This window comes from Strix uralensis, chromosome 32, assembly GCF_047716275.1.
Source record: "Strix uralensis isolate ZFMK-TIS-50842 chromosome 32, bStrUra1, whole genome shotgun sequence".
NCBI lineage: Eukaryota > Metazoa > Chordata > Aves > Strigiformes > Strigidae > Strix > Strix uralensis.
The window spans coordinates 2912935-2934453 of NC_134003.1; the positions used below are offsets into that span (position 1 = coordinate 2912935).

Sequence of the window (21519 nt, forward strand, 5' to 3'; positions counted from 1 at the left end):
GGCCAGCAGGGTAGGGTGAGCGCAGCCATGCCCCGCCCCTACACGGGAGGGAGGCGTGGCTCGGGAGAGGGCGTGGCTACGACGGGGGGGTGTGGCGAGGGGCGCGCGTGGGGCGAGTTAAAGGGCGGGTTGGGTGACGTCACGGGTTGGGTTTTTTTTGTCGGAGGGCAAAAATCCTGCTGAGACTGGAACTGGGATTAGGACTGGGCTGAGGGTTGGGACTGGGATTCAGCCTGGGGTTTGGGTTGGAACTGGGATTGGGACTGGAAGAGGGTGTTGGGTCCGGACTGGGACTGGGGGGGCACCGGTAAAGCACTAATCAGGGCTAATTGCAGGTCGAGGGTCTCACCCCGCAGCCACCCCGTGACCACAGCAGGGGCCAAAACAGGGCGTGGGGCCACCGCCGCACCCCAGGGTCCTGCCAGGCGCCCCGGGATGGGGCAACTCCGGGCGTGGTTTCCCTCCTGCCCCCCCTTCCCCTGCGCTGGGCACCGGCAGAACCCCAAAACTCAGCCTTTGCTAAAAAAACACTGGAAAAACCACCCCGCGCCAGCCTGGGGCACTCGCAGTGGTGGCAAAGCTTCGCTGTAAAATAACGCCCTTTCTCAAAGGGATCCTTTGTCCTCTTGGGGGGGGGGAAATAAAGAAACCCGAGGGGCAGGGGGGGGATTTCTCTGGTGTTTAAACCATTTCGGGGCTTGTTGTGAAGCCGTTTCGCAAGCGCCAAACGGGCGGCTCGGTTCAAAGCCCAAAGAGTCGCAACTTCAAAGAGTTTTCCCCGAAATGAGCCGAGGACCAGCTCTAAATTATCTCGCAGCTGGGGAGGACCCAGCTCCCGCTGCGCTTTGGGGTTAAACCCTCCCTGACGCTGCCCAACTCACCCCCGTCGGGCCCCGCAAGACCCGCGCCGGGACCCCGGAGCCGGGCGAAGGGGGCGCTGGAAAGAGCGGGTGAGAATTTAATCCGCCGGATTGTTTCTCCCCATCGCTGGGAGCGTCTGAAAGGCGACGCCGCCGCGTTCCTGCAGTATTCATGAAGCCCTGGTGACGGGCAGGCACCCGCAGCCGGGGACGGCGCAGGAACCGGGGACAGCGGGGCAGGGAGAGGGGCACGGCGTCTGTCCGTCCGTCTGTCCGCAGGGAGGTAAGGAGCGGCCGCAGGCGGCGCACGCGGGACGGGGCTGAGACCCGGGGGCTTCCCGCAACCTCTGGGTGCTGCAGGACTGGGTCCTGGTGATTTATGTGCCGTCCTTGGCGCCGTTAGGGCTGCAGTCATCTGCTCCTGGAGCATGTGTCAGCTTTATAAACGCACTAAAAAAATAAATATATATATATATACACATAGGCATACGCCTATATACACACAGCTGAGTCCACGTGGCTCTGCTGGCGCCACTCAACAAGCCTCCACCTCTCCTCCAACCTTGTACAAATCTAATTATCCGTCCGCTGCCACAAATGTCTCTCTTCAGCGAGGAGAAAACCTGCTTTTTCCACCCGTGTTTGCTTACCGGCGGTTTTTCCTCCTGTCCTGCTTCTCACTCCCGTCAGCGTCCATTTTGCAGGGGGTCAGCCAAGCCCTGGCGCGCTCGTTGCACCGAACACAGCGGGGAGTGTGGGGGCCTGTGAGTAAAAAAAACAGTTAATGGGGATGTTTTAACCTGCTTTTTCCTGGGAAATGAGGAGGCTGGGCAGGGAAGGGAAGCTGGAAGCGGTGGCGGGGTGAGACAACGAAGATCCCTGTGGCGAGGGTGCCTGGGACAGGGATGGGAAGACGCTGGGTGTTCCCCAAGCTGCGACCGACAGCCACGACGAGGAGCAGAGGGGTCTCAAGGCCACGCTTTCCCCATTTTGGCCGCTTTTGACCCACCACGAGCCGCTCAGCCCCCGTGAATCCCGCCCGTCTCTGCCCCGCAGGGATGCCCGTGGCAGCCGCGCACCTGAGGGCCACCCGCATGGAGAACGCCACGGTGCCGCCGGCAGTCGACGTGGACAAGGGCTTCGCCATGGCCTTCGTGGCACTCATGGGCCTCTTCCTCCTGGCCATGATGGTGCGGTGCGCCAAGCTCATCGTGGATCCCTACAGCGCCATCCCCACCTCCACCTGGGAAGAGGAGCAGATCAACTGAGCCGGAGCGAGCTGGTCCCGGGGACCCCCGACACCCCCAGGGACCACAGCCCCCCAGCACACCCCACAGCCCTCCCTCACCACAGGGTGCTCCAGGGCACCCCAGGGCCCTCCAGCACCGTGGAGGCCCCAGGACCCTCAGAACCACCCATCACCTCAGCACCCTCAGAGCTCCCCATTGCCCCCCAGCACCCCTAGAGATCCCCACCATCTCCCAGCACCCCCCAGACCCCTCAGAGCTCTTCATCACCTCCCCAAGGCCCCCCAGCACCCCTAGAGCTCCCAATCACCCCATCAGGGATCCCCCACACCCCTCAGAGCTCCCCAGCACCCCTAGAGCTCTCGATCACCCCTCTGCACCCCTCTGGCCCCTCAGAGCTCGCCATTGCCCCCCAGGGCCCCCCAGAGCTCTCCACCGTCCCTCAGAGCTCCCCATCACCCCCCAGGGCCCACCCATCCTCCCGGGGCACCCCAGCACCCCCGGGACCCTCCTGCCTCCAGACCCTTCCCCTCGCCTTCCCATAGGTGGCAGCACTGCGCCTTTTCCCGGGGCGCTGTCCCTTTAAGCGCCTCTGGCTCCGCCCCTCCGCGCACGCGCCTCGCTCAAGCCCCGCCCCAGGCTGGCGGGAGAGCTCCGCCTCTTGCGCATGCGCAGCTCCGCGCCGCCCGCCAGGGCCGGACTGGGCTCCTCGGGCCGCGGTTACCGGAAGTGACGTCGAAGCTTCCGGTTTGGACGACCACCCCCTCCCTCCGCCCCCCCCCCCCCCGTTTTTTTCCCTCCTTCTCCCCAACAACCGGCGTCGCGGCGAGCCCCGGCCCTCGGTGAGCGCGGCCTGCGCGGGACGGGCGGGGGAATGGGGGTGGGCGGACACCGGCGGTTGTGGGGGCACCGCGAGGATGAGGGGTGAGGAGTTGGGGGGGGTGTGGGGGGGCTGTGAGGGCTCGTGGGGGACAAAGAGGGGGCTGTGGGGCAGGGGCGAGGTGTGGGGCGGCACTGGGGGCAGGAGGAGTCGGGCAGGGAGGTGTGAGGGGGGACTGAGGCGAGGAGAGGGCTGTGGGGCAGGGGAATGGGGGGTGAGGGCTTTGGGGGGTGCTTGGGGTGAGGAGAGAGCGCGGGGAGCTCCCCACGGGCGAGGTGCGGGGTGTTCTGAGGCACAGGCCGAGAGGCGGATGGCAACTTGTAAATATACACAAGTTCTAGGGGGTAAGAGAGGGTGTAAGGGCGGTGGGAGCAGAGGCTGAGGGGTTGGTGGGGGCTTGGGGCTGCGTTGGGTGCTGCCAGGGGCTGTCTGGGAGGTGCGTGGTCACTGGGGTGCGGGTGCAGCTGGGAGGTGTCGGGGGGCTGCGGGCTCTCTGCATCTGGAGGACGGTGCGTGGGGTTGCGACTGGGGGCGGCCGGGGTGCAGCTGGGAGGGAAAGATGGGTGGGGGGCAGCTGGTTGGGGCTGGAGCGGAGTGATGGGAGGGGGTGAGGGAGCAGGGGGTGAGGGGGGCTGGGGGCGAGGGTCTGCGTACATACGGACAGGGGGAGGGAGAGCGGGGAGCGCTGCGGGAGGGAGGAAGGTGTCTGAGCGCTGCTGATGAGGGGTGGGCTTGGAAATAATGGAGGGTGGTTGGAATTATCACCAGGCCCAGCTCAAAGGGAGACGCAGGGGCCGCAGGCCTGCACAGAGGAAACTGCTGGGGCCACCCTCGGAGCTGGATGGTGTCATGGTCCTTAAACACCACAGGCGGGGGAGGACAAGGGGGGCTGCGGTGTGAGGGTGAAGCTGTGGGATGGGCTGGGAGAGGCGTCCGCGGGGCTCGAGGGTTGGGAACCGCTCCGCAGGCTCTGCGGAGGAGAGGGCGCAGAGGGGGCGAAGCGGAAGGCTCCGGCGTTCAGCGGGTTTGGGGAGTCTGTGCAGAGATCGGAGGAGCTGTCAGGAATCCCTGGTTGTCCTGGAATCCTTTGGCTCCACAGTTTGCTTCCACTCTGGTTATTTTTGGTTCCTTGTGATGTTATCTGAACAACATCTATAACATTTTCTTCCTGACTAGCTTTCAAAAAACAGAGTTTATGCTCTTGCGAGCGCAGAGGATGTGCTGCAGCAGCAGGGTTTCACCAGCCTTTTCCCCCCTCCTTGTGGTGTCAGGTGCAGCAGAAATGGATTCCCAGGAGATGAAAGAGCTGCAGCAAGAAGTGATGGAGGAGCTGGGAATCTCCATGGAGGAGCTCCAGGATATCATCGACAAAGAGCTGGAGAAGTTTGAGTGCGTGAAGCAGAGGAAGCAGCAGCTGGAGGAGCTGGAGAAGTGCGTGAAGCAGAAGGAAGAAGAGGTGGCTCGCGTTGACCGGCTCTTCGATGACGCTTCGAGGTGGGTGCGCTTGGAATCGCAGCCGCGGGTCAGAGTTGGGCCTCAGGGCGGAGGAGAGGGAGACGGGGTGGCAGAGTCTGATGTCTTGAGTCCTTCCCGTTGCCCTTCGGTGTAGACTGACGCTGTGATTCCGCATCGGTTCGTTTGTGTGTGGTTATTGAGGGATAATTAAAATTACTCCTCTGTGGCTTTAAATCCTTCATGTGAACACTCTTCCCTCACCTCATCGTGGTTGTATTTAATTAGCAGCTCCCCAGCGGTCGGTTCCTATTTATTGCTGCGCTATCGTGAGATGTACAGCTGGGCTCACCTTGTCTTTTCCCATCTCTGCCCTTCTCTTTTTTTTTTTTTCCCCAGAGCCATTAATAAATGCGAGATGTTGGTGAAGGATCTGTACTCCAAGCTGGGCCTCCAGTACCGTGAGAGCAGCTCCGAGGATGAGGACTCGGCCGCCAAGCCCATGGAAGTGATTGAGATCCCAGACGAGGACGACGATGACGTCATGAGTATTGGTTCGGGCTGGAAGCACAGTTCAGTATCTTGTGGTGCCCCACGGTACCGAGGGGAGGGATCGAGATCTGAGCGTGTCCTGGAGGAGCTTGGGGATGAGAGGGATCAGAGTAAGGATATCGTAAAGTTGGCCATAAGCCACGCTGGGCCGTAAGCAGGAGAGGATCAGGTAGGAAACGCCGTGAGCTTGTGAGGAACCTTGCTGCTTGCGTGGTCTGCTTCACTGTCCCGTGGTTCCTGGAGCCCCAAACTGGGACTTCTCCCCTTTCCCCTGCCTGCCTGTTGTCCCCAAAAAGTGCTGCCCCTGCGGGGAAGCTCCCGAGCAGCACGTTGAGTGTCCAGAGAGGGCAGCTTAGGAAAGGCCTTGCTTGAGTGGGTTTCTTGACAGGGACAGAGGCGGCTTCCTCTGTTCCCTCTTCTTTCAGTGACGTAGCTACGATGGATTTTTTTCCTCCCCAAGATGTTTTAAACCACTTTTTTTTTTTTCTTTAAACACAGGTGATAGCAGTCCCAGAATCACAAAGGATCAGACTTTGGTGAGTTAGAAAAGACCTGACTGTAGTGTACTTCTGAAGGTGGGGGTTTGCTGGAACGCTTAGGACAACATTGTATTTGGTGCAAAAAAAGAAAAGGTTCTTCATATTTTCTTTCTCTTCCCTTCAGCTGCGGGAAGCCATGGCTGCAATGAGAAAGTCTGCCCAGGATGTTCAGAAATTTATGGATGCTGTGAATAAGAAAACAAATGCCCAGGACGCACAAAAAGGTCGGTGTGTGAGAGCTTGCTGCGGCTGAGACACCCGTGTGTGCCCTCACCCTGGTCCTGCTGCCTCTTACACCTCTTGACTTCCTGAAAAAGAAAATAACTCTTCTTTTTCCCTGCTGGAAAGATCCAGTAGGATGTATTGCTTCCAAATTCCTATTTTTCTTTAAGCCCTTTCTGAAAGCAAATACGAGCGGCGCGGTTTCCAGAACGGGAAAGCTTTTTAATGATGTTTAAACCTCACTTGCTGCTTATTCTGTCCAGTAAAACCGAGGCACTTGGGCTGACTGAGGGAAAGGAAAGCAGGGAGCCTCCCGGCTCAGGTCCGACGGAAGTTCTTCCAGTTGCCTACGTAAGAGAGGGAGACTTTGGGCAATTTTTAACTTATTTTCTGTTGTTGTTCCTTGGGCAGATGCACAAACCCCTCAGGAAACTCCTGACACTGCCCAGCCCGTTGGCCCTGCGGCGGCTGGGAGCGATCTCAGCACCGACGGTGATCTGAACGTTGGCATGAGGATCCTGGGCAAGAAGAGAACCAAAACGTGGCACAAAGGAACTCTAATTGCGATCCAGACGGTCGGTACGTCCCCCCTTGGCCCCGTGACTCGGTGCTTGTGGCTTTCACTGAGCTTTGGGTGGGATCAGCCTTGGAGCCCGTCCCCTCCCCTGTCAGAGCCCCTCGTGCCCCCTGGGATGAGTTGTGAGAGCAGCACATCCCCGCTTTAATATTTTACCTTCTAAATTAATTTCTGAAAAGCTTTCAAATAAGTTCTGAACTTGGACCAGCATGGGATAGGGTGTTGGACTTCTACCAGTTGGCTTTTATTTATCTTGCCGCGTTGAAATGTCTTTCAGGTGCTGGAAAGAAATACAAAGTGAAATTTGATAAACAAGGGAAGAGTTTGCTTTCCGGCCACCACATCGCTTACGACTGTCACCCCTCGCCTGAGAAGTACTACGTCGGCAGCAGGGTTGTGGCAAAATACAAAGATGGGGATCAGGTTTGGCTGTACGCCGGCATTGTGGCTGAAACCCCAAACGTAAAGAATAAAGACAGGTATTGATTCTCCCCCGCAGCTGCACCCCGCTCTCTGGTTTTAGGGGAAAAAAGGAAAGGGAAAAAAAAAAGTCTATTTGTATATTTGCTATTGTGTGAGCTGAATTCTTTTCTGCTCTTTCCAGGGATGTGGTTCTGAATGTTGTTTTTTCAGTCTTATCTCTGAAAGCTCTGAGCGGAGCTTCCATTCTGTTACTCATGTCCCCGAGTCAGAAATTATGTCTGGTAATTCGTTCCAATTATCACACAAATGTGAGTCTGCGCTGCTCAAGGCATAAAACGTAGCGTTAGGAAATACGAGCCCTGGAAGCGTTTGGTGCCAGCAGCGTTGCCAGAGCACTTAAGGAGAAGAAACAGCAGCTCTAAAGCAGCTTTTTCAGTCGTGTATAAATGAGGGGCAGGGCTGCTGCCATGTGGTTTAGGCTCGTGGTCTTCCTGAGAAGATTCATAAGGGATATAATCGCCCCGTTTGTTTCGAATGCGGATCTGCTGTAAATGCCTGATTGTGTGGAGTTCTATCTGATATGTGTTAATAACTGAAAATGGCCTGCATTTATTACTCATGTTGAAAATTTATACTGCTCCTGGCGAGGCTGGCTGTAACGCTGAGCCGTGATGCAGCTCCGGACCTTGGAGTTGTTATTCAGAGGCGCTGAGCGGGCGCCGTATCCAGCCTCGTGGGCGTCCCCCTCTGAGCTCCCAGTCCCCCACAGGCGCTGGGAACTCTCATGCTCATCTCCTGTCTGCAGGTGGAGCTTCAAAAATACCTTTTCTTGCTGAGATTAGGAGTGATTCAACTGTCTTTTCTCTTCCTTTACTGAGGCGCGGGGGGAATGGAGCCGAGGGAAGAGGGGCTGCGCTGCTGGGAGGCCTCTGGGCAGCCTCTTTTGCCTTCGGGGGCACAGGGGCAGCTCAGGGCTGGGGCAGGGCTGTTCAGAGAGCCGAGGGCGCTGCAGAGCTCGTGATCTCCTGGCAGAAGCGATCGCATTGTTCCGTCCTCACCCACCATGTCTGATCTGAGGGCCTTTGGGACTGCCAGGAGGAACAGGAGGGATGCTCCGCTTCCACCGTATGATGTGGAGCTGCGTTTTATTCAGCTGCATTTCTAATTCCAACGCTGCTGTTCTCCAGGTTCCTGATCTTCTTTGATGATGGCTACGCTTCCTACGTCAAGGAGTGGGAGCTGTACCCAATCTGCAGGCCACGTGAGTGTTCTCTTCCCCCGCTGCGTCCTAACACTGAAACGCTGCGGAGAGCCTTTGGGTGTGTGACAGAGCCTGGCTCAAAAGAGAGAGCCCAGACTGTGTGTCCCCTCCACGCTGTGCCTGGAGACGTTTGTTTGCGTACGAAGCTGGAGGGAACAGCGGTTTGTTACCGGCGGAGCGAGTGTGCTGTGACTCCTTGTGCTCTGGGTGCGTTGATATGGCTGGATGCTCCACTGCCAAGAACCCGTCTGCTCGGGGTTGCTGCTTCATTGTTCTTACATGAAAATCCATCTGAGGTTTCTTTAAAAAAAGGTTCCCTTTGTAAGAGTCTTTCCTCTTCCCTTTCTCCCATCCGTCCCTTTCTGAACAGCGAAAAAGACCTGGGAAGACATAGAGGATGTTTCCTGCCGCGATTTCATCGAGGAGTACATCACGGCCTACCCCAACCGCCCCATGGTGCTGCTGAAGAACGGCCAGCTGATCAAAACGGAGTGGGAAGGGACCTGGTGGAAGTCCAGGGTGGAAGAAGTGGATGGCAGCCTGGTCAAAATCCTTTTCCTGGTAGGGCGATTTCCCTTCTCCCATCAGAGGGGGAAGATGGGCGTAAAGCTGAGCCACGGGCCGCTGGGCTGACGGAGCCCTTGCTGATGTCGGGCAGGGTCCTGGAACAAGCAGGTTTTTTGCTTAGTGGGTGAACTGCCAGTTTGTGCTGTGCAGTGGGGGTGAGAGGCTTTCATCTGCATGACAAAAGGTTCAAAAAGCCTTTTAAAGCATTTTGCCTGTGAAACGTGAAAGCGGTAGATAAGTAAGAAGCAAAATCCGTGGCTCGGGGGTGTTCTCTCCTGGTTCCTTTCTTGGTACAAACACCTGGCAGCGTCTTCTGTCCAAATACACGCGCTGGTTTGGGAAGCAGGAGAGAGACCGAGCAGAAGCTGCGATTCTGCTTGCTCAGATCCTACAGATTGCAGAAAGGGAGCAGACACGCTCTCTGTGCCCGCTCGGCTCCCTTCCTGCCCGGATAACTGCGCAGCCCTGGGGCCGCGGGAGACCTCGTGCCCCTGCAGCTGTCACCTCCCTGTCCCAGAGCGCTCGGGTCGTGCTGAGGCGTTGGCTTGTCTCCCTCGGGAGTCTGCTCCCTCCAGCAGTGCCTCGTTAGTCGGCCCTTGGGCCAAGAGCAGAACTGCCTTTGAGGTTTGGGGTCTTGGTGCTGGGCCTCTTTGGTTTGTATTCAGCGTTCCCAGATGTGAGGAACCGCTGCCTTTGTCCTCTCCTGGCTGCGTGGTCTTTCAGGAGCCTTCAGGTCAAACCTTCGCCTCCTTTCCCCTCCATTCTGCTGCCCCTAAAAGCACGCTGCTGCCTCCCAGGCCTGGGTGGTCCCTCTGGCAGCGCTTGCTGTAGGTGCTGTGAGTGTTGCCTTCTCCTTGCTGCAGGATGACAAACGCTGTGAGTGGATTTACCGGGGTTCCACGCGCCTCGAGCCCATGTTCAGCATGAAAACTTCCACAGCCTCCACCCAAGAAAAGAAGCAAAGTGGACAAGCCAGGACTCGTCCCAACGTCGGTATGTGACATCTTTTTCCTTGATTTGTACCCTGGAGTTTGAGTGAACGCATTGTGCGTTGGCGGGGGCGGGTGGGTTCTTTGTTTGGTTTTGGTGGGGTGGTTTTTTGGGGTTTTTTTAGCAGAACTCCTGGAGATGTGAGGTTTACAGTGGGCTTTTCCTCCTGCCGTAAAGATGCCGCAGAACCAGACTGCAGTTGTGTGAAGTGGCCAGAATGTGTTTTGGGGTGGCTGGTTGTGACTCGGAGCTCAGCCAGTGACCCGGTGTTAATTGCAAATGCCTCGGTTTGGTTGCCTTTGGGGACTAAATCAGTATTTTGTGGCTAGTGCAGCAAACTTTGGTTGACGGTAGAGACTTTCCCCGTTGACGCTTTGCTTTTTTTTCCCCCCTCCCACACTAGGTGCTGTCAGGAGCAAAGGGCCTGTAGTACAATACACGCAGGATTTAACGGGAGCTGGTCCCCAGTACAAACCTTTAGAGCAGATGCAGGCGGCCTCGCTGGCCGCGCGCTCCGTCTCGCCGCAGCCTGCTGAGATGGAGTAAGTACCTGAGCCAGCTCTCTGCTCCCACCTCTGCCTTTGGTCTCCAGTGCTCGGCTCTTTCAGGCACCAGCCTTTCTGTGCACAGGGACCCTCGAGCGCAGGTTTCCTCCACGACTAGGCTTGTTTCCTGGTTGCACAAACTGCTTTTAGTCCTGCTTCTGGGGGAGAGTGTAGATAAAAGCTGCTGGATGAATAACTGGGGGTGGGGGAGCTGACAGCCCAGCACCCCCTGAGCCAAATGCCGTGTTCTTACTCAGGGCTAAAGCTTCGCACTTGATGTATTTCCAAGTTAGAACGTTTGCTCCTTCTCTTCTGAAAATCTGAATTGCTCCCTCGTGTCACGATCCAGGCACTGGCCCCCGGCTGCCTTGTGTCCCTCCACTTGGACTGACCTGCTCGCAGACCTCGATGACTTACGAGGCACTGAGAACTCGGGATCAGTGGTTGGTCTCGGTGGTCACGGACCAAACCTGGTAGAGCTAAGCCACAGCCCAGTCGCCCACGTGCCTCCTGCTGCCAGCGGCCCGAGCGGGACGTTCGCGGAGGTGCAGGCTAGTGCCGAAGGAGGCCTGGATGAAGGAGGAGCCCGGCCTTGTGATGAAGGGAGCGTGTTGGAGAGCACCAGGGTACCTGAGCACGTGCTCTGGGACTTTAATTAGGGGAGAGAGATGCTGTCCCCGTGCATTTTTGTCACCGCTGTGGATTTCCCATCGGAATTTCTGGATGCCTGGCCCCCTGCCAGCATGTCGTCTGCCGTGACTGTGCCCTGCTGCGTGGGCAGGAGGGAGAAGGGAGATGTCCCAGCAGTGAGGAACCTGTGCAGCGAGTCAATCGTTATTCACCAGATGCTCTCTAGGTGTAGCAGCATCTAAGGAACCCCGCTGGCCCCCAGCCTCTGGCCTCGGGAGGGGGTTCCTCTCCGAGCACCGGTGCAGTAAGACCCGTTCTGCCCCTGGATGTGGGGGGTAACTTGGAAATGCTCCTCCTGGGCCGCTCTGACCGAGGCTTGAGGGTCGAAGCCGTACGAGCCTTGTTCCTCACCTCTTGCCCAACGGAGAGCGGAGGCCGGTGCTGGAGGCTGTCAGCTCCACCTGAGAAGCGCAGCGCTGGCTCCGCCGCCGCCAGCCCAGGGCCCCACCCGGGAGCAGAGGAAGAGCCGGGCTGTTCCCCGATCGCGGGGGCACCCTGAGCTGTTGGGGTGTAGGAAGAACGTGCAGTGAAGGCGATGAAGTTGGACTGCAGCAGTCAGCCAGCCTGGCTGCCCAATCTCCCCTTTCCCATTTCACAGTCCTTGCAGTGGTTACAAGAAACGCCTTTTTTTTTTTTTTTTTTCCCCACAGAGGCTTTGACTTTAGGATCTTGTTTTCAGATCTAACCCAGGCAGACACTACAGCCATTTCCCTGCCCTGCTGTTAAATAGCGAACAAAGACAACTGGCTTTTAACACTGACTGAAGGCAGCGTACTATATCTGTGTCCCCACTGTCCCGAGGGATCCTATTGGGTTCAAAACACATTGGTTTTAGATTATTAAAACTGGGAGAATGGTTTCTTCACTCTGGTGTTTTCTTTACTCTGAGGAAGGTCTGGTTCTCTTCCCTCTCTAGTCTCACTTTCAAGTTTTTCTGCGGTGCCAGGCAGCCGCTGCCAGCCATTTCTGACTGTTTAAAGCCTGTTGACAAGCCTTTTTCTCTTGCTCCTGAATTTTGAAATGTGTGTTAACACCTTGCTTTTAAGGCAGATGTTTGCAGAAACGGTCGCCCCCCTCCTGCTCTCACTGTCTCCTCCCTTTCTGCCCTCATAACATAACTACGTTCTTCCACCTGTGGGAAAACCAGTGGCTGGTTTGGGGTGTTTTTCTGTTTAATCGGTATAAATGGATGGAAAACTTCTGCTGTTGTTTTCTCAGGGGGTGAGGGTTAGTGTCTTCCAGGTGTCTCCCACCTTCCCACTGTTGTTCATCGGGCTGCAGGGGTGTTTGGGAGCCCCTCGCACCCCTTTCGTCAGGGCTGTTATCACATTCCTGTGTACGCCCGTATCTTGTTACAGACAGAAGTCCTCTGGATTTCTTGTTCCTCCCACTGCTCAGTGCTGTTTCACTGACCGAGCCTCTGCAAACTCTTGTTTCTGCTACTCCAGGGGTTTCTTCATGTACTGGTTTGTCCGGCTTCGGAAATGAAGGCCTTGGACACCCTCGTTACACTCCCTCTCACCCTCATGCCTCACTTCCAAATAAATAGCAGCGTGTCAGAAGTTACTTTTAAACGTAGCCGAGTTGTGGCGTTTGGTTGGGGTCGCTGCGGGATCGCCGTAGCGCAGGTAGTCAGAAATGGGCTGATTTCCACACTTGTGAGGAAAAAGGTTTCGCGTGGATGGGGCACTGCTGCTGACTTTGTGGGGAGTGTCACTTTGACTGCCCCTGCCTGTCTGCCCGCTGGGTGAGCGTGTGCACCTCGCAAACCGCCTCCCTTCTCTCCCCGTGCAGATGCTTCGACAGTCAGCTGGCCCAATCGAGAAAGCAAGTGGCCAAGAAAAGCACGTCCTTCCGCCCCGGCTCCGTGGGCTCCGGGCAGTCGTCGCCTTCGTCGCCCGTCCTAAGCGACGCGCCGGCGGCGGGAAGGAGCGGCACGTCCCAGCAGCATCGGTGAGCAAAGCCTCTTGGTGCTTCCTGCAAATCCCCGCGTCCCCGGGAGAGTTTGGGGTGCTGCTACAGATCTGGGGCTTCTTCGGTTCAGCGCAGGTTTATTTTGTTGCGGACTGACACCTTTATTTGCCAGCTTGTCCGGTCCTGAGCGTTTGTCTTCCTCTTAGCTCGTTCTTCCTTCCAGACCACGGTTTGTTACGTTTTGTTGTTGGCTTGAGCTTGGAGGGTCTCTTATCAGTTCTGACCAGAACTTTCCCCACTGGGACCCTGGCCAAAACCTGCTTATTTTTAGGACTCCTGTTTCTACGAGCTGTCAAGGGTTGGGGGAAGCTGCTGTTAACCTAAATCTGCAGGGGGCTTTTCCACAGCGGTGCCTTTGTGGCAATCAGTCCACGGCACGTTTGGAGAGTGCTTGGTTTTGCTTCCCTAGTTCTGATTTAGGGGTGGTTTTGGTGTCCTGTGCTGCTGGTAACGCTCCCTTCGGGGCCTTGCTCCCAGGGGACGCTGGGGTTTGTGTCTACTTGGACCAAGCACCGAAGCCAGGGGGGTGTCCCAGTGCGTAACCAGCAGCTGCTTGGGTAGGAGTTAAGCACCTAAAATCCCTTCGCCGCGCTTGCTCAGTGATTCCCTTCTCCTGCCCCAGGCTCTCCGGCAGCCAGGCCAGCAGCGGCCTGGCACCGGCCTTCCACGGGATGATGGACCGCGTGCCCAACGAGCCCTCGTACCGAGCCCCTCTGGAGAAGCTCTTCTACCTGCCGCACGTCTGCAGCTACACCTGCCTGTCCCGCGTCCGCCCCATCCGCAGCGACCAGTACCGCAGCAAGAACCCCCTGCTCATCCCGCTGCTCTACGACTTCCGACGGATGACGGCGCGCCGGCGGGTCAACCGCAAGATGGGCTTCCATGTCCTCTACAAGACACCGTGCGGGCTGTGCCTGCGATCCATGCCGGAGATCGAGCGCTACCTTTTTGAGACAGACTGCGACTTCCTTTTCCTGGAAATGTTCTGCCTGGATCCCTACGTGCTGGTGGATCGCAAATTCCAGCCCTACAAACCCTACTACTACATTGTGGACATCACCAAGGGCAGGGAGGACGTCCCGCTGTCCTGCGTCAACGAGATCGACAACACCCCGCCGCCGCAGGTGGCCTACAGCAAGGAGCGCATCCCCGGCAAGGGGGTGTACATCAACACCAGCTGGGAGTTCCTCGTGGGCTGCGACTGCAAAGATGGCTGCAGAGACAAGTAGGTGACCCCTCCGCGTGTCGCGGGGCCTGGAGGGTGGGGGGCAGCACCCAGGCAGCTCTGGTCGGCTGCAAGTTGGACTCCAGGTCAAGCCCCGTGTGCCCGTCTCCGCATCTACGGACACAGAAAGAGGCGATTTCTTTTCCTTTCTGCAAAACCGGTGTGTAGAGCTAACTGCTGGGGCACGGGGGGGCGGTTTCTGTGTCTCTCTAGATCCAAATGTGCCTGTCACCAGCTGACGGTCCAAGCAACTGGCTGCACCCCAGGTGGGCAGATCAACCCCAACTCGGGATACCAGCACAAAAGGCTGGAAGAATGTCTCCCGACGGGGTGAGTAGCGCTGCGTCCTCGCCTCCCCTCACACGTACCGGCCCGGGAACTTGGCCTGGGGTGCCATCAGACAGGCAGTACCTCCCAGGGCTAAGTGCAGGCACTGAAAACCTGCCCGTGTTTGTGATTCGTCTGCGAATGCGTGGCCTGGTACCTCTGGGCGATGCCGTAGGACCTGGCGACCACACTCCCCCTGCTCTGCTGGGCTTTAGGTCGCCGCTGTGGGTCCCTTTGCATCATTTCATTTTGCATCACATCATTTTGCATCATAGGACGTTGTAGAGAGGTTGGTGCTGGTCTCTGCTCCCAGGGAATTAGTGACAGAACGAGAGGGAACGGCTTGAAACTGCAACAGGGGAGGTTCAGGCTGGACAGGAGGGAAAAATGTTTCCCAGAAAGAGTGGTCAGAGAGTGGAATAGGCTGCCCAGGGAGGGGGTGGAGTCCCCACCCCTGGGTGTGTTTGAGGTTCGTTTGGATGAGCTGTGGGGGGATGTGGGGTAGGGGAGAGCTTTGTAGAGTCGGGCTGAGGGTTGGACTCGATGACCCCAAGGGTCTTCTCCAACCTGAGTGATCCTGTGATTTCTGGTACAACACAAGTCCTGGCATATTGCTTTATCCAGGAGGATCTCACTGCTCTCCTTTCTTTCAGAGTTTACGAGTGTAACAAGAGGTGCAAGTGCAACATCAACATGTGCACCAATCGCTTGGTGCAACACGGGCTCCAGGTCCGACTGCAGTTATTCAAGACACAGAACAAAGGCTGGGGCATTCGCTGCCTGGATGATATTGCTAAAGGCTCTTTTGTCTGCATCTACGCAGGTAGGATCTCGCCCCGCTGAGCAAGCAGGTAGAAGCCTCTTAGTTTTGAAAGAAAAGCCTCTGCGGAGCCAGGGCTCTTCCCGGGGTCACATGTATGCAGATGGGAATCTGCTTTGTTTTGGGTAGGGAGGGGCGGGGGAATAAGTATTTGGAAAGATCTGGTTGTGTCAGGCCTGAGAGCTAGGCTTTGTGTATCGCAAAACCCAGCAGAACGGGTGTGAAGCTCTTCCTGTGCTCATTAAGGGGCCAGGAAAACAAAAATTTAAGATGACAAACTTGCAGCACTCTGCTTTGCTGCTGGATCCCCCTCCCTCGCCCAACTCCGAAACACGACGCCGCAGAAACCCGCGTGGCCGCGGCGCCAGCGCCAGGAGAAGCGCTTGGGTTCCCCATGAGGGTGAACCAACACGTACCTGCTTCCTGTTTACACCGAACCGGCCGCTGGGACGTCGGCACAAAGCGATGAAATGCAGAAGTTGCGCAGCACGGTTGCGTTAGCTCTGAAATGGAACGAACCGCAGGCCTTGCCGCAGCTCTGGTGCTCTGGTTTCTTGCCCCCGCGCTACGGCCTCGCCGCCCAGCCCGTTGGAGGAGCAGCAGCTGCCCTCTTTGCGTTGCTGTTCAGAGATTTCCTCGGCGGGAGCCTGGATGTTAGCGAGGGCCCGTTCCAGATCAGCCACGCGCTTCAGATTTTCATCACCTCGAGTATTGGGGTGACACGTTGTCCTTCCCCGGCCTGGCTTTGGGACGGGGCAGTGTCAGTCCTGTTCGCTCCTCACTGAGCCTCTGGGGAGGGTAAAATCTGCGGGGCAGGAGTGTCATCCCTGGAAAACTCACACTTTGTGCTCTATTCCCCACCCCCAGGGAAGATCCTCACGGATGACTTTGCCGACAAAGAGGGGCTGGAGATGGGTGACGAATATTTTGCAAACCTGGATCACATCGAGAGCGTGGAGAACTTCAAGGAGGGCTACGAGAGTGACGCAAAATGCTCCTCTGACAGCAGCGGGGTGGACCTCAAGGATGAGGAGGAGGAAAACACAGGCACTGAGGAGCAGGAGGAGTCCAACGAGGACAGCTCTGATGACAACTTCTGCAAGGACGAGGACTTCAGCACCAGCTCGGTGTGGCGCAGCTATGCCACGCGGCGGCAGACCCGGGGCCAGAAGGAGAACGGGCTCTCGGAGACGGCTTCCAAGGACTCAGGGCTCACCCGGCCCATCAGCCACGACGAGGCGGCGGTGGCAGCCTCCTGCAAGCTGCCGGTGTCCGAGGAGACCTCCAAGAACAAAGTGGCCTCGTGGCTGAGCTCCAACAGCATGGCCGACGGCTTCCAGGACAACGACAGCGCCTCCTCCTTCAAGATGAGCGAAGGCGGCGAAGGCAAGGCCGGCAAAATGGAGCTCCCTGGAGAGAGAGAGAAGGCCTGTGCTTCTGCCCCGGGCGACCTGGATGCAGAATCAAAGGCATTGAAGAAAGATGTAAGGGGGGGGCTGTGGGCCTGGGAGATGAGTATTGCCCCCCCACCTTGGGGGCGCGGAGGAGGAAACGGAGCCACAGAGCTGTGCCCTCGCTCCAGTGGCTTCTCTACCCATCCAACATGACTTGGGGTGCTGTCTGGTGGCCCCTTGGCCTTTGCCCGCTGCGGGGGGGCCTTTCCCCTTCCTGGGCAGAGTTGTGGCACAGGAGGCTACAAAGATGTCGCTCGGCCTGAGCTGAGCCAAACGTCCCCCCTGACCTCGGTGCTGTGTGAGGGGGGGAGCCCCCGTGTGCCCAGGGCTGTGGGGGGCGATCAGACAGGGCTGGGGAGGTGGGGGTGGTCCCTGTCCCCCCCCTCCCCGGCTCCGGAGAGGGGACTTGGAGACCCCCTGTGTGGGACGTGCAGGGAGGGGGGAGACCTGTGCTCGTAACTTGGCCCTTCTGGGGCCCCCCTGGGCTGGGTGTGACGCTGAGAGGTGGGGACACCCGGGCTGGTGTCTGGGGGGTGTTTCCACAGACGGGCTGAAGAGTCCTCCAGAAGGGAGGGATTTTAACCACCTGTTCTTCTCCCCTCTGCAGGAAACTGAAGATCCAAACAAAATTCCCGGGTAAGGCTCCTTAAATTGTATTTTCCTGCTCTTTATTTCCAAATATCGCACTGAACAAATTGCTGCAACCCTCGGGCTGCCCCTTGGCTCCATCAATGCTGCTGCCAGCGCAGAGGGAGAGGTCAGAGGGTTTGGGCTGTGCCCCAGAGTGCAGATGAACGCTCGGCTCTGCCTGGCTGCGCCCAGCTCCCGGCTCTCCCCAGAGCTGCCGGCGTGACCCCCCTCTTCTCCTCACCCCCCCAGGCTCAGCGACTTCAGAAGGATGTACGGCTACAACCCCAGCCCCCCCAAGCTGGAGGGGGTCCGCAGGCCGACGAGCAAGACAGCCCTGCTGCAGAGCCGACGGCATTCGCTGGCCCTGCAGCCCCCCACGGAGGTACCGGTGACCCTGCGGGCTCCGGCATGGGCTGGGAGGGGTGGGCCTGGCTCTGCCTCCACGCCAGACGGGTTTGATCGTGACCTTGAACCTTCCTTTGGGTTGTTTCTGTGCCACTCCATTCCTCATTGAGCACCTGCGCAGGGCGGGTGGTTCGGGGTTGTGATTTCCTGGCGGGGGGGGCAGTTGATTTTCTTCAGACGGCGTTTTTCAGGGTTCTGAAAGCCCAGGAGAGGAGCTCAGTGTGGCGCTTGGGCCGCGCGGTCTAACAGGATGTAGCACCTCGTGCCCGCGCGCCAGGGAGCCGGTGCTCGGCAGGGCTGGGTCTAGGAAGCCATTCGGGGGGGACGGGCCTTGGTTTTGGGGGTGTTCTCCCTTCCCTGTGAACCCGGGGCGTCGGCTGGGGCAGCCCAGGAGCTGCAGGAGTGACCAGCCCCCTGCGACCCCACGGTGGGAGGGGGGTTCTGTCCCATTCCAGCTCTGACCACAGCGTGATCCACTTCGAGAGGGGCTCCGGGAGCACAGGGTGCCTCTGCTAAAAGAGCAAAACGCCACCGGGGCAAAAGGGAGGCGTGAAGGTGGCGTGGAAAGCGCTGGGGCGCTGCTCTCCCCCGCCCGCGCCGCGCTCAGGGGCCGCCGATGCTTTTCCACAGGACGTGCTGACGCTGTCGAGCAGCACAGACAGCGACGGGGAGAACGGGCAGGCGGCGGCGGGGCAGGCCCAGGGCACCACCAACGACAGCGACGACATCCAGACCATCTCCTCGGGCTCCGAGGAGGAGGAAGGGGACGACAAGAAAAACCCCTCGTCTGGGTCAGGTGAGGACAGCTGCTGGGGGAGGGAAGTACAGGGGTGCAGCAGGAGATTTGGGCCAGAAACTCCCGAGGACGTAGCAGCTGTGAGCGTGGGGTGTCCTGCTCCGGGCTGAGCTTTGTCTAAACTGCAAAACTGAGTCCTCAGGTACTAAATATTTGTGGAAATCTAAGAAAAAGCAGCTGTGGGGCTTATTGTGGTGGGTCTGCAGGGTCACACGCTGAGCTGGGAGGTTCCCAGGAGCCATCTCAGGGTGGTATTTGAGATCTGAGCCGCATCCCTGAGGGGTTTCTACCCCCCTCCCCGTGTGAAGAGGAGTGTCCCCGGGCAGCAGCTCTGCTGTGGGGCCCCTCGCCTGGCAGGAGGGAGGAGAGGGCAGCGCGTGCTCCTCTCGTGGCAGGTCTCGTCAAGAGGCAGGTGGCCGTGAAATCCACCCGGGGCTTCGCCCTGAAATCCACCCACGGCATCGCCATCAAGTCAACCAACATGGCAGTGGCCGACAAGGGCGAGAGCGCGCCCGTCCGCAGAACCACGCGCCAGTTCTACGACGGGGAGGAGTCCTGTTACATCATCGACGCCAAGCTGGAGGGGAACCTGGGCCGCTACCTCAACGTGAGTCACCACCCTCGGCCGGGCACCGAAGGGCAACGTCCCTCGGCAGCTGAGAAGGGAGAGGGACGTCTCTGGGGTGACCTGTCCGCTCCGCGGGCCTGCGCCTCCCCAAGACTAGATAAATCCAGGGGAAAAAGTAGGACTGGGAGGCTGATCCGCCCCCGCCGAGCGCAGCTGCTCCGGCCCCGTGACGCGGGGTGAGTGGGACGGCGCGGTCAGTCCTTCCAGCGCCCGTTACCTTCGGAGCGGGGATCTTCTGAGTCACCCCGGGCGCGCAGGCAGGGCCGGGAGCGTGTCCCGTTCCAACAGGCTCACGCTGGATGCAGCAGACAAATGGGGAATCTGCTTGTTTATAAAGGCCTGTGTTTACTGCTGGCTGCTCCGCCGCTCTCCCGGCGCAGGAACTGGCTCACGGCGTTTGTCTCCGCTCCCTTTACAGCACAGCTGCAGCCCCAACCTCTTCGTGCAGAACGTTTTCGTGGACACGCACGACCTCCGCTTCCCCTGGGTCGCCTTCTTCGCCAGCAAGTGAGTCACGGCCGGTTTGCGGGGCTCGGTGGGACCCTCATGGGCTGGGTGTCTCCTCCTCCTCCTCCTCCTTGTCACCGCCGTCCCCCGTTTCACACCAGCCTGAGCGGAGCTGGAGCTTCTGGTGCAATTTCCAGCAGTTTTAGACCTTTCCAAAGGGGAGGGTTAAGCTTGGAGCAGCCGCCCACCAGCTTGTTTGCGTCCCAAACCTGCCGGGCGCTGGTGGATCCCTGCCACGTGCCTCTCGGGCACGGCAGCTCCTCCGTGAAGCCCCGTGGGAGTGATTCAGGGGGGAACTTTGTCCCTTCGCTCGCTGCGGAGCCGAAGGCGGCGGCGGGGGCCTCACCCTTGGCCCGGGGGCAGCTGCCCTGGCCGGAGAGCTCGGCCCTCAGCACCGGGAGGTGCAGCTGCTCCTCCCTCTTCTCCCAGCTGGTGCTTTTTCCTTTTTTTTTTTTTTTTTTTTTAACTCCTCAGGAGGATACGAGCCGGCACGGAGCTGACGTGGGATTATAACTATGAAGTGGGCAGCGTGGAAGGCAAAGAGCTGCTGTGCTGCTGCGGGGCTGTGGAGTGCCGTGGGCGGCTGCTGTGAGCCCCCTCACGCCCGCTGCCCACCCGCCCTGGGCGAGGGCAGAGTTTCCCCTCCGGAGGTGGTTGTTGAACCGTTACAGAAGCCCACGACGACGGGGGCTTCGCCTCCTCCTGTTCACTTGAAAATTACAGCGGGAGACGGAACGGACGGGTGCGAGGGCTGCGGGGTTGGGGGATCCCCAAAGCTGAGGTTGTTTTGCTCCCACCCCATCCCCGGGGCCCCCGTCACCCCGCGGGAGGATGGTCCCTCCCTCAGCGCCGCAGGAAAGGCCGCGAGCCTGGGCGTGACCTGCTCCTCCTCCTCCCTCCCAGCTCGCCCCCAGATTGAAGACCCAAAGCCCCGGGGGCTGCTCCAGGGTTTCAGCGAGCGGCCGGGGCTTGGTCCCGCGGCCTGGGGGGGGCGTGAGGACACGGGATCAATCCCAGCTGTGCCCCGAGTTTAAGTGAAAGGAAAGCAGTCTGCAACTGTGATACGTTGTAAAGAATCTTTTCATTGTTAAAAAGCAATAAAGTATGTTTTTCTATTAAAAACAACCTTGCCCTGAACTCCAGACACAGCAAAAAAAAAAAACAACCCACCCTGAAAGAGCAGGATTTAACCACTTCCTTCAGCCTTGTGGCCACGGGGCTTGCGGGGAAACGCCCCGAGGCGGGTGGGCCCGGCCGGTTCCGACGGGCCCAAGGCAAAAGCAAAACAAACTCCCTAAATCCTCCACTTCTTCCAACTAAAAAGCTGCTCAAACGTCCCTCGCGAGGGAGCGGGTTTGGTGCTGGCTGCCTTCTCCCCCCCCCCCCGGCTCCAAACACGCTTCTGGTTTCAAACCCTGCGCTGGAATTGCGGCCGAGGCAGCCTTGAACTTGATTCAATCAAACCAAACGTGATTTGGGCACCTGCGGCTGGGGGCAGGGAAGGGCAGAGCTGGGGGGGGGAAGCAGCTGCTGCCGGACACGCACCCAGGGCAGCGCCACAAGTAAAACTCGCCCCCACCCCCCCCCCCAGCAGCAACGCACAGTGTTGGGGTTTGGCGTTTCTTATTTTCGGGCAGGACTCGTACCTGCACGTCCAAGGGGCTCAATCAACTCCCCCCCCCCCGAACACGGGCCGAGAGGGGCAGATTTTTTTTTTACCAACTGGTAAAAATCATCATCTCATCACCCAAAGCGCAAAACCCCGGCCGGGGGGAGCTGGAGCAGCAAAAAGCGGGTCCCAGCCGCCACCCCCCTCCCTCAGGCCCTCAAACCGCGAGCGCGCCCGCCTCTCACACAAGGGAGGCTTTTTTATTCCATGCTAAACAACCTTTTTTTTTTTTTTTTTCTTTTTTTTCTTAAAAACCTTTCGAGGGCCTCCGCGAGCTCC

The 21519-nt window shown here is 58.6% G+C and overlaps 1 protein-coding gene across 4 annotated transcripts; it reads left to right on the forward strand.

Annotated features, from left to right (window-relative positions):
* The first annotated feature begins 2875 nt into the window (after window positions 1–2875).
* Window positions 2876–20696, forward strand: SETDB1 (SET domain bifurcated histone lysine methyltransferase 1). Of its 4 annotated transcripts, XM_074852936.1 has the most exons (22): window positions 2876–2949; window positions 4259–4481; window positions 4839–5011; window positions 5490–5527; window positions 5655–5754; window positions 6164–6331; window positions 6607–6808; window positions 7940–8013; window positions 8384–8574; window positions 9444–9573; window positions 9974–10112; window positions 12600–12758; window positions 13402–14004; window positions 14218–14334; window positions 14985–15154; window positions 16019–16635; window positions 17213–17241; window positions 17485–17617; window positions 18271–18436; window positions 18832–19043; window positions 19483–19571; window positions 20046–20696. In XM_074852936.1, exons 2-22 carry the CDS (start codon window positions 4270–4272, stop codon window positions 20161–20163), a joined length of 3840 nt encoding a protein of 1279 aa, XP_074709037.1. In that variant the 5' UTR covers window positions 2876–2949; window positions 4259–4269; the 3' UTR covers window positions 20164–20696. The 4 variants fall into 4 exon arrangements, with proteins under 4 accessions (XP_074709037.1, XP_074709038.1, XP_074709036.1 ...); XM_074852935.1 differs by lacking the exon at window positions 2876–2949 and having other exon boundaries at window positions 3895–4481; window positions 4839–4993; XM_074852934.1 differs by lacking the exon at window positions 2876–2949 and having other exon boundaries at window positions 3897–4481.
* Window positions 20697–21519: the final 823 nt, after the last annotated feature.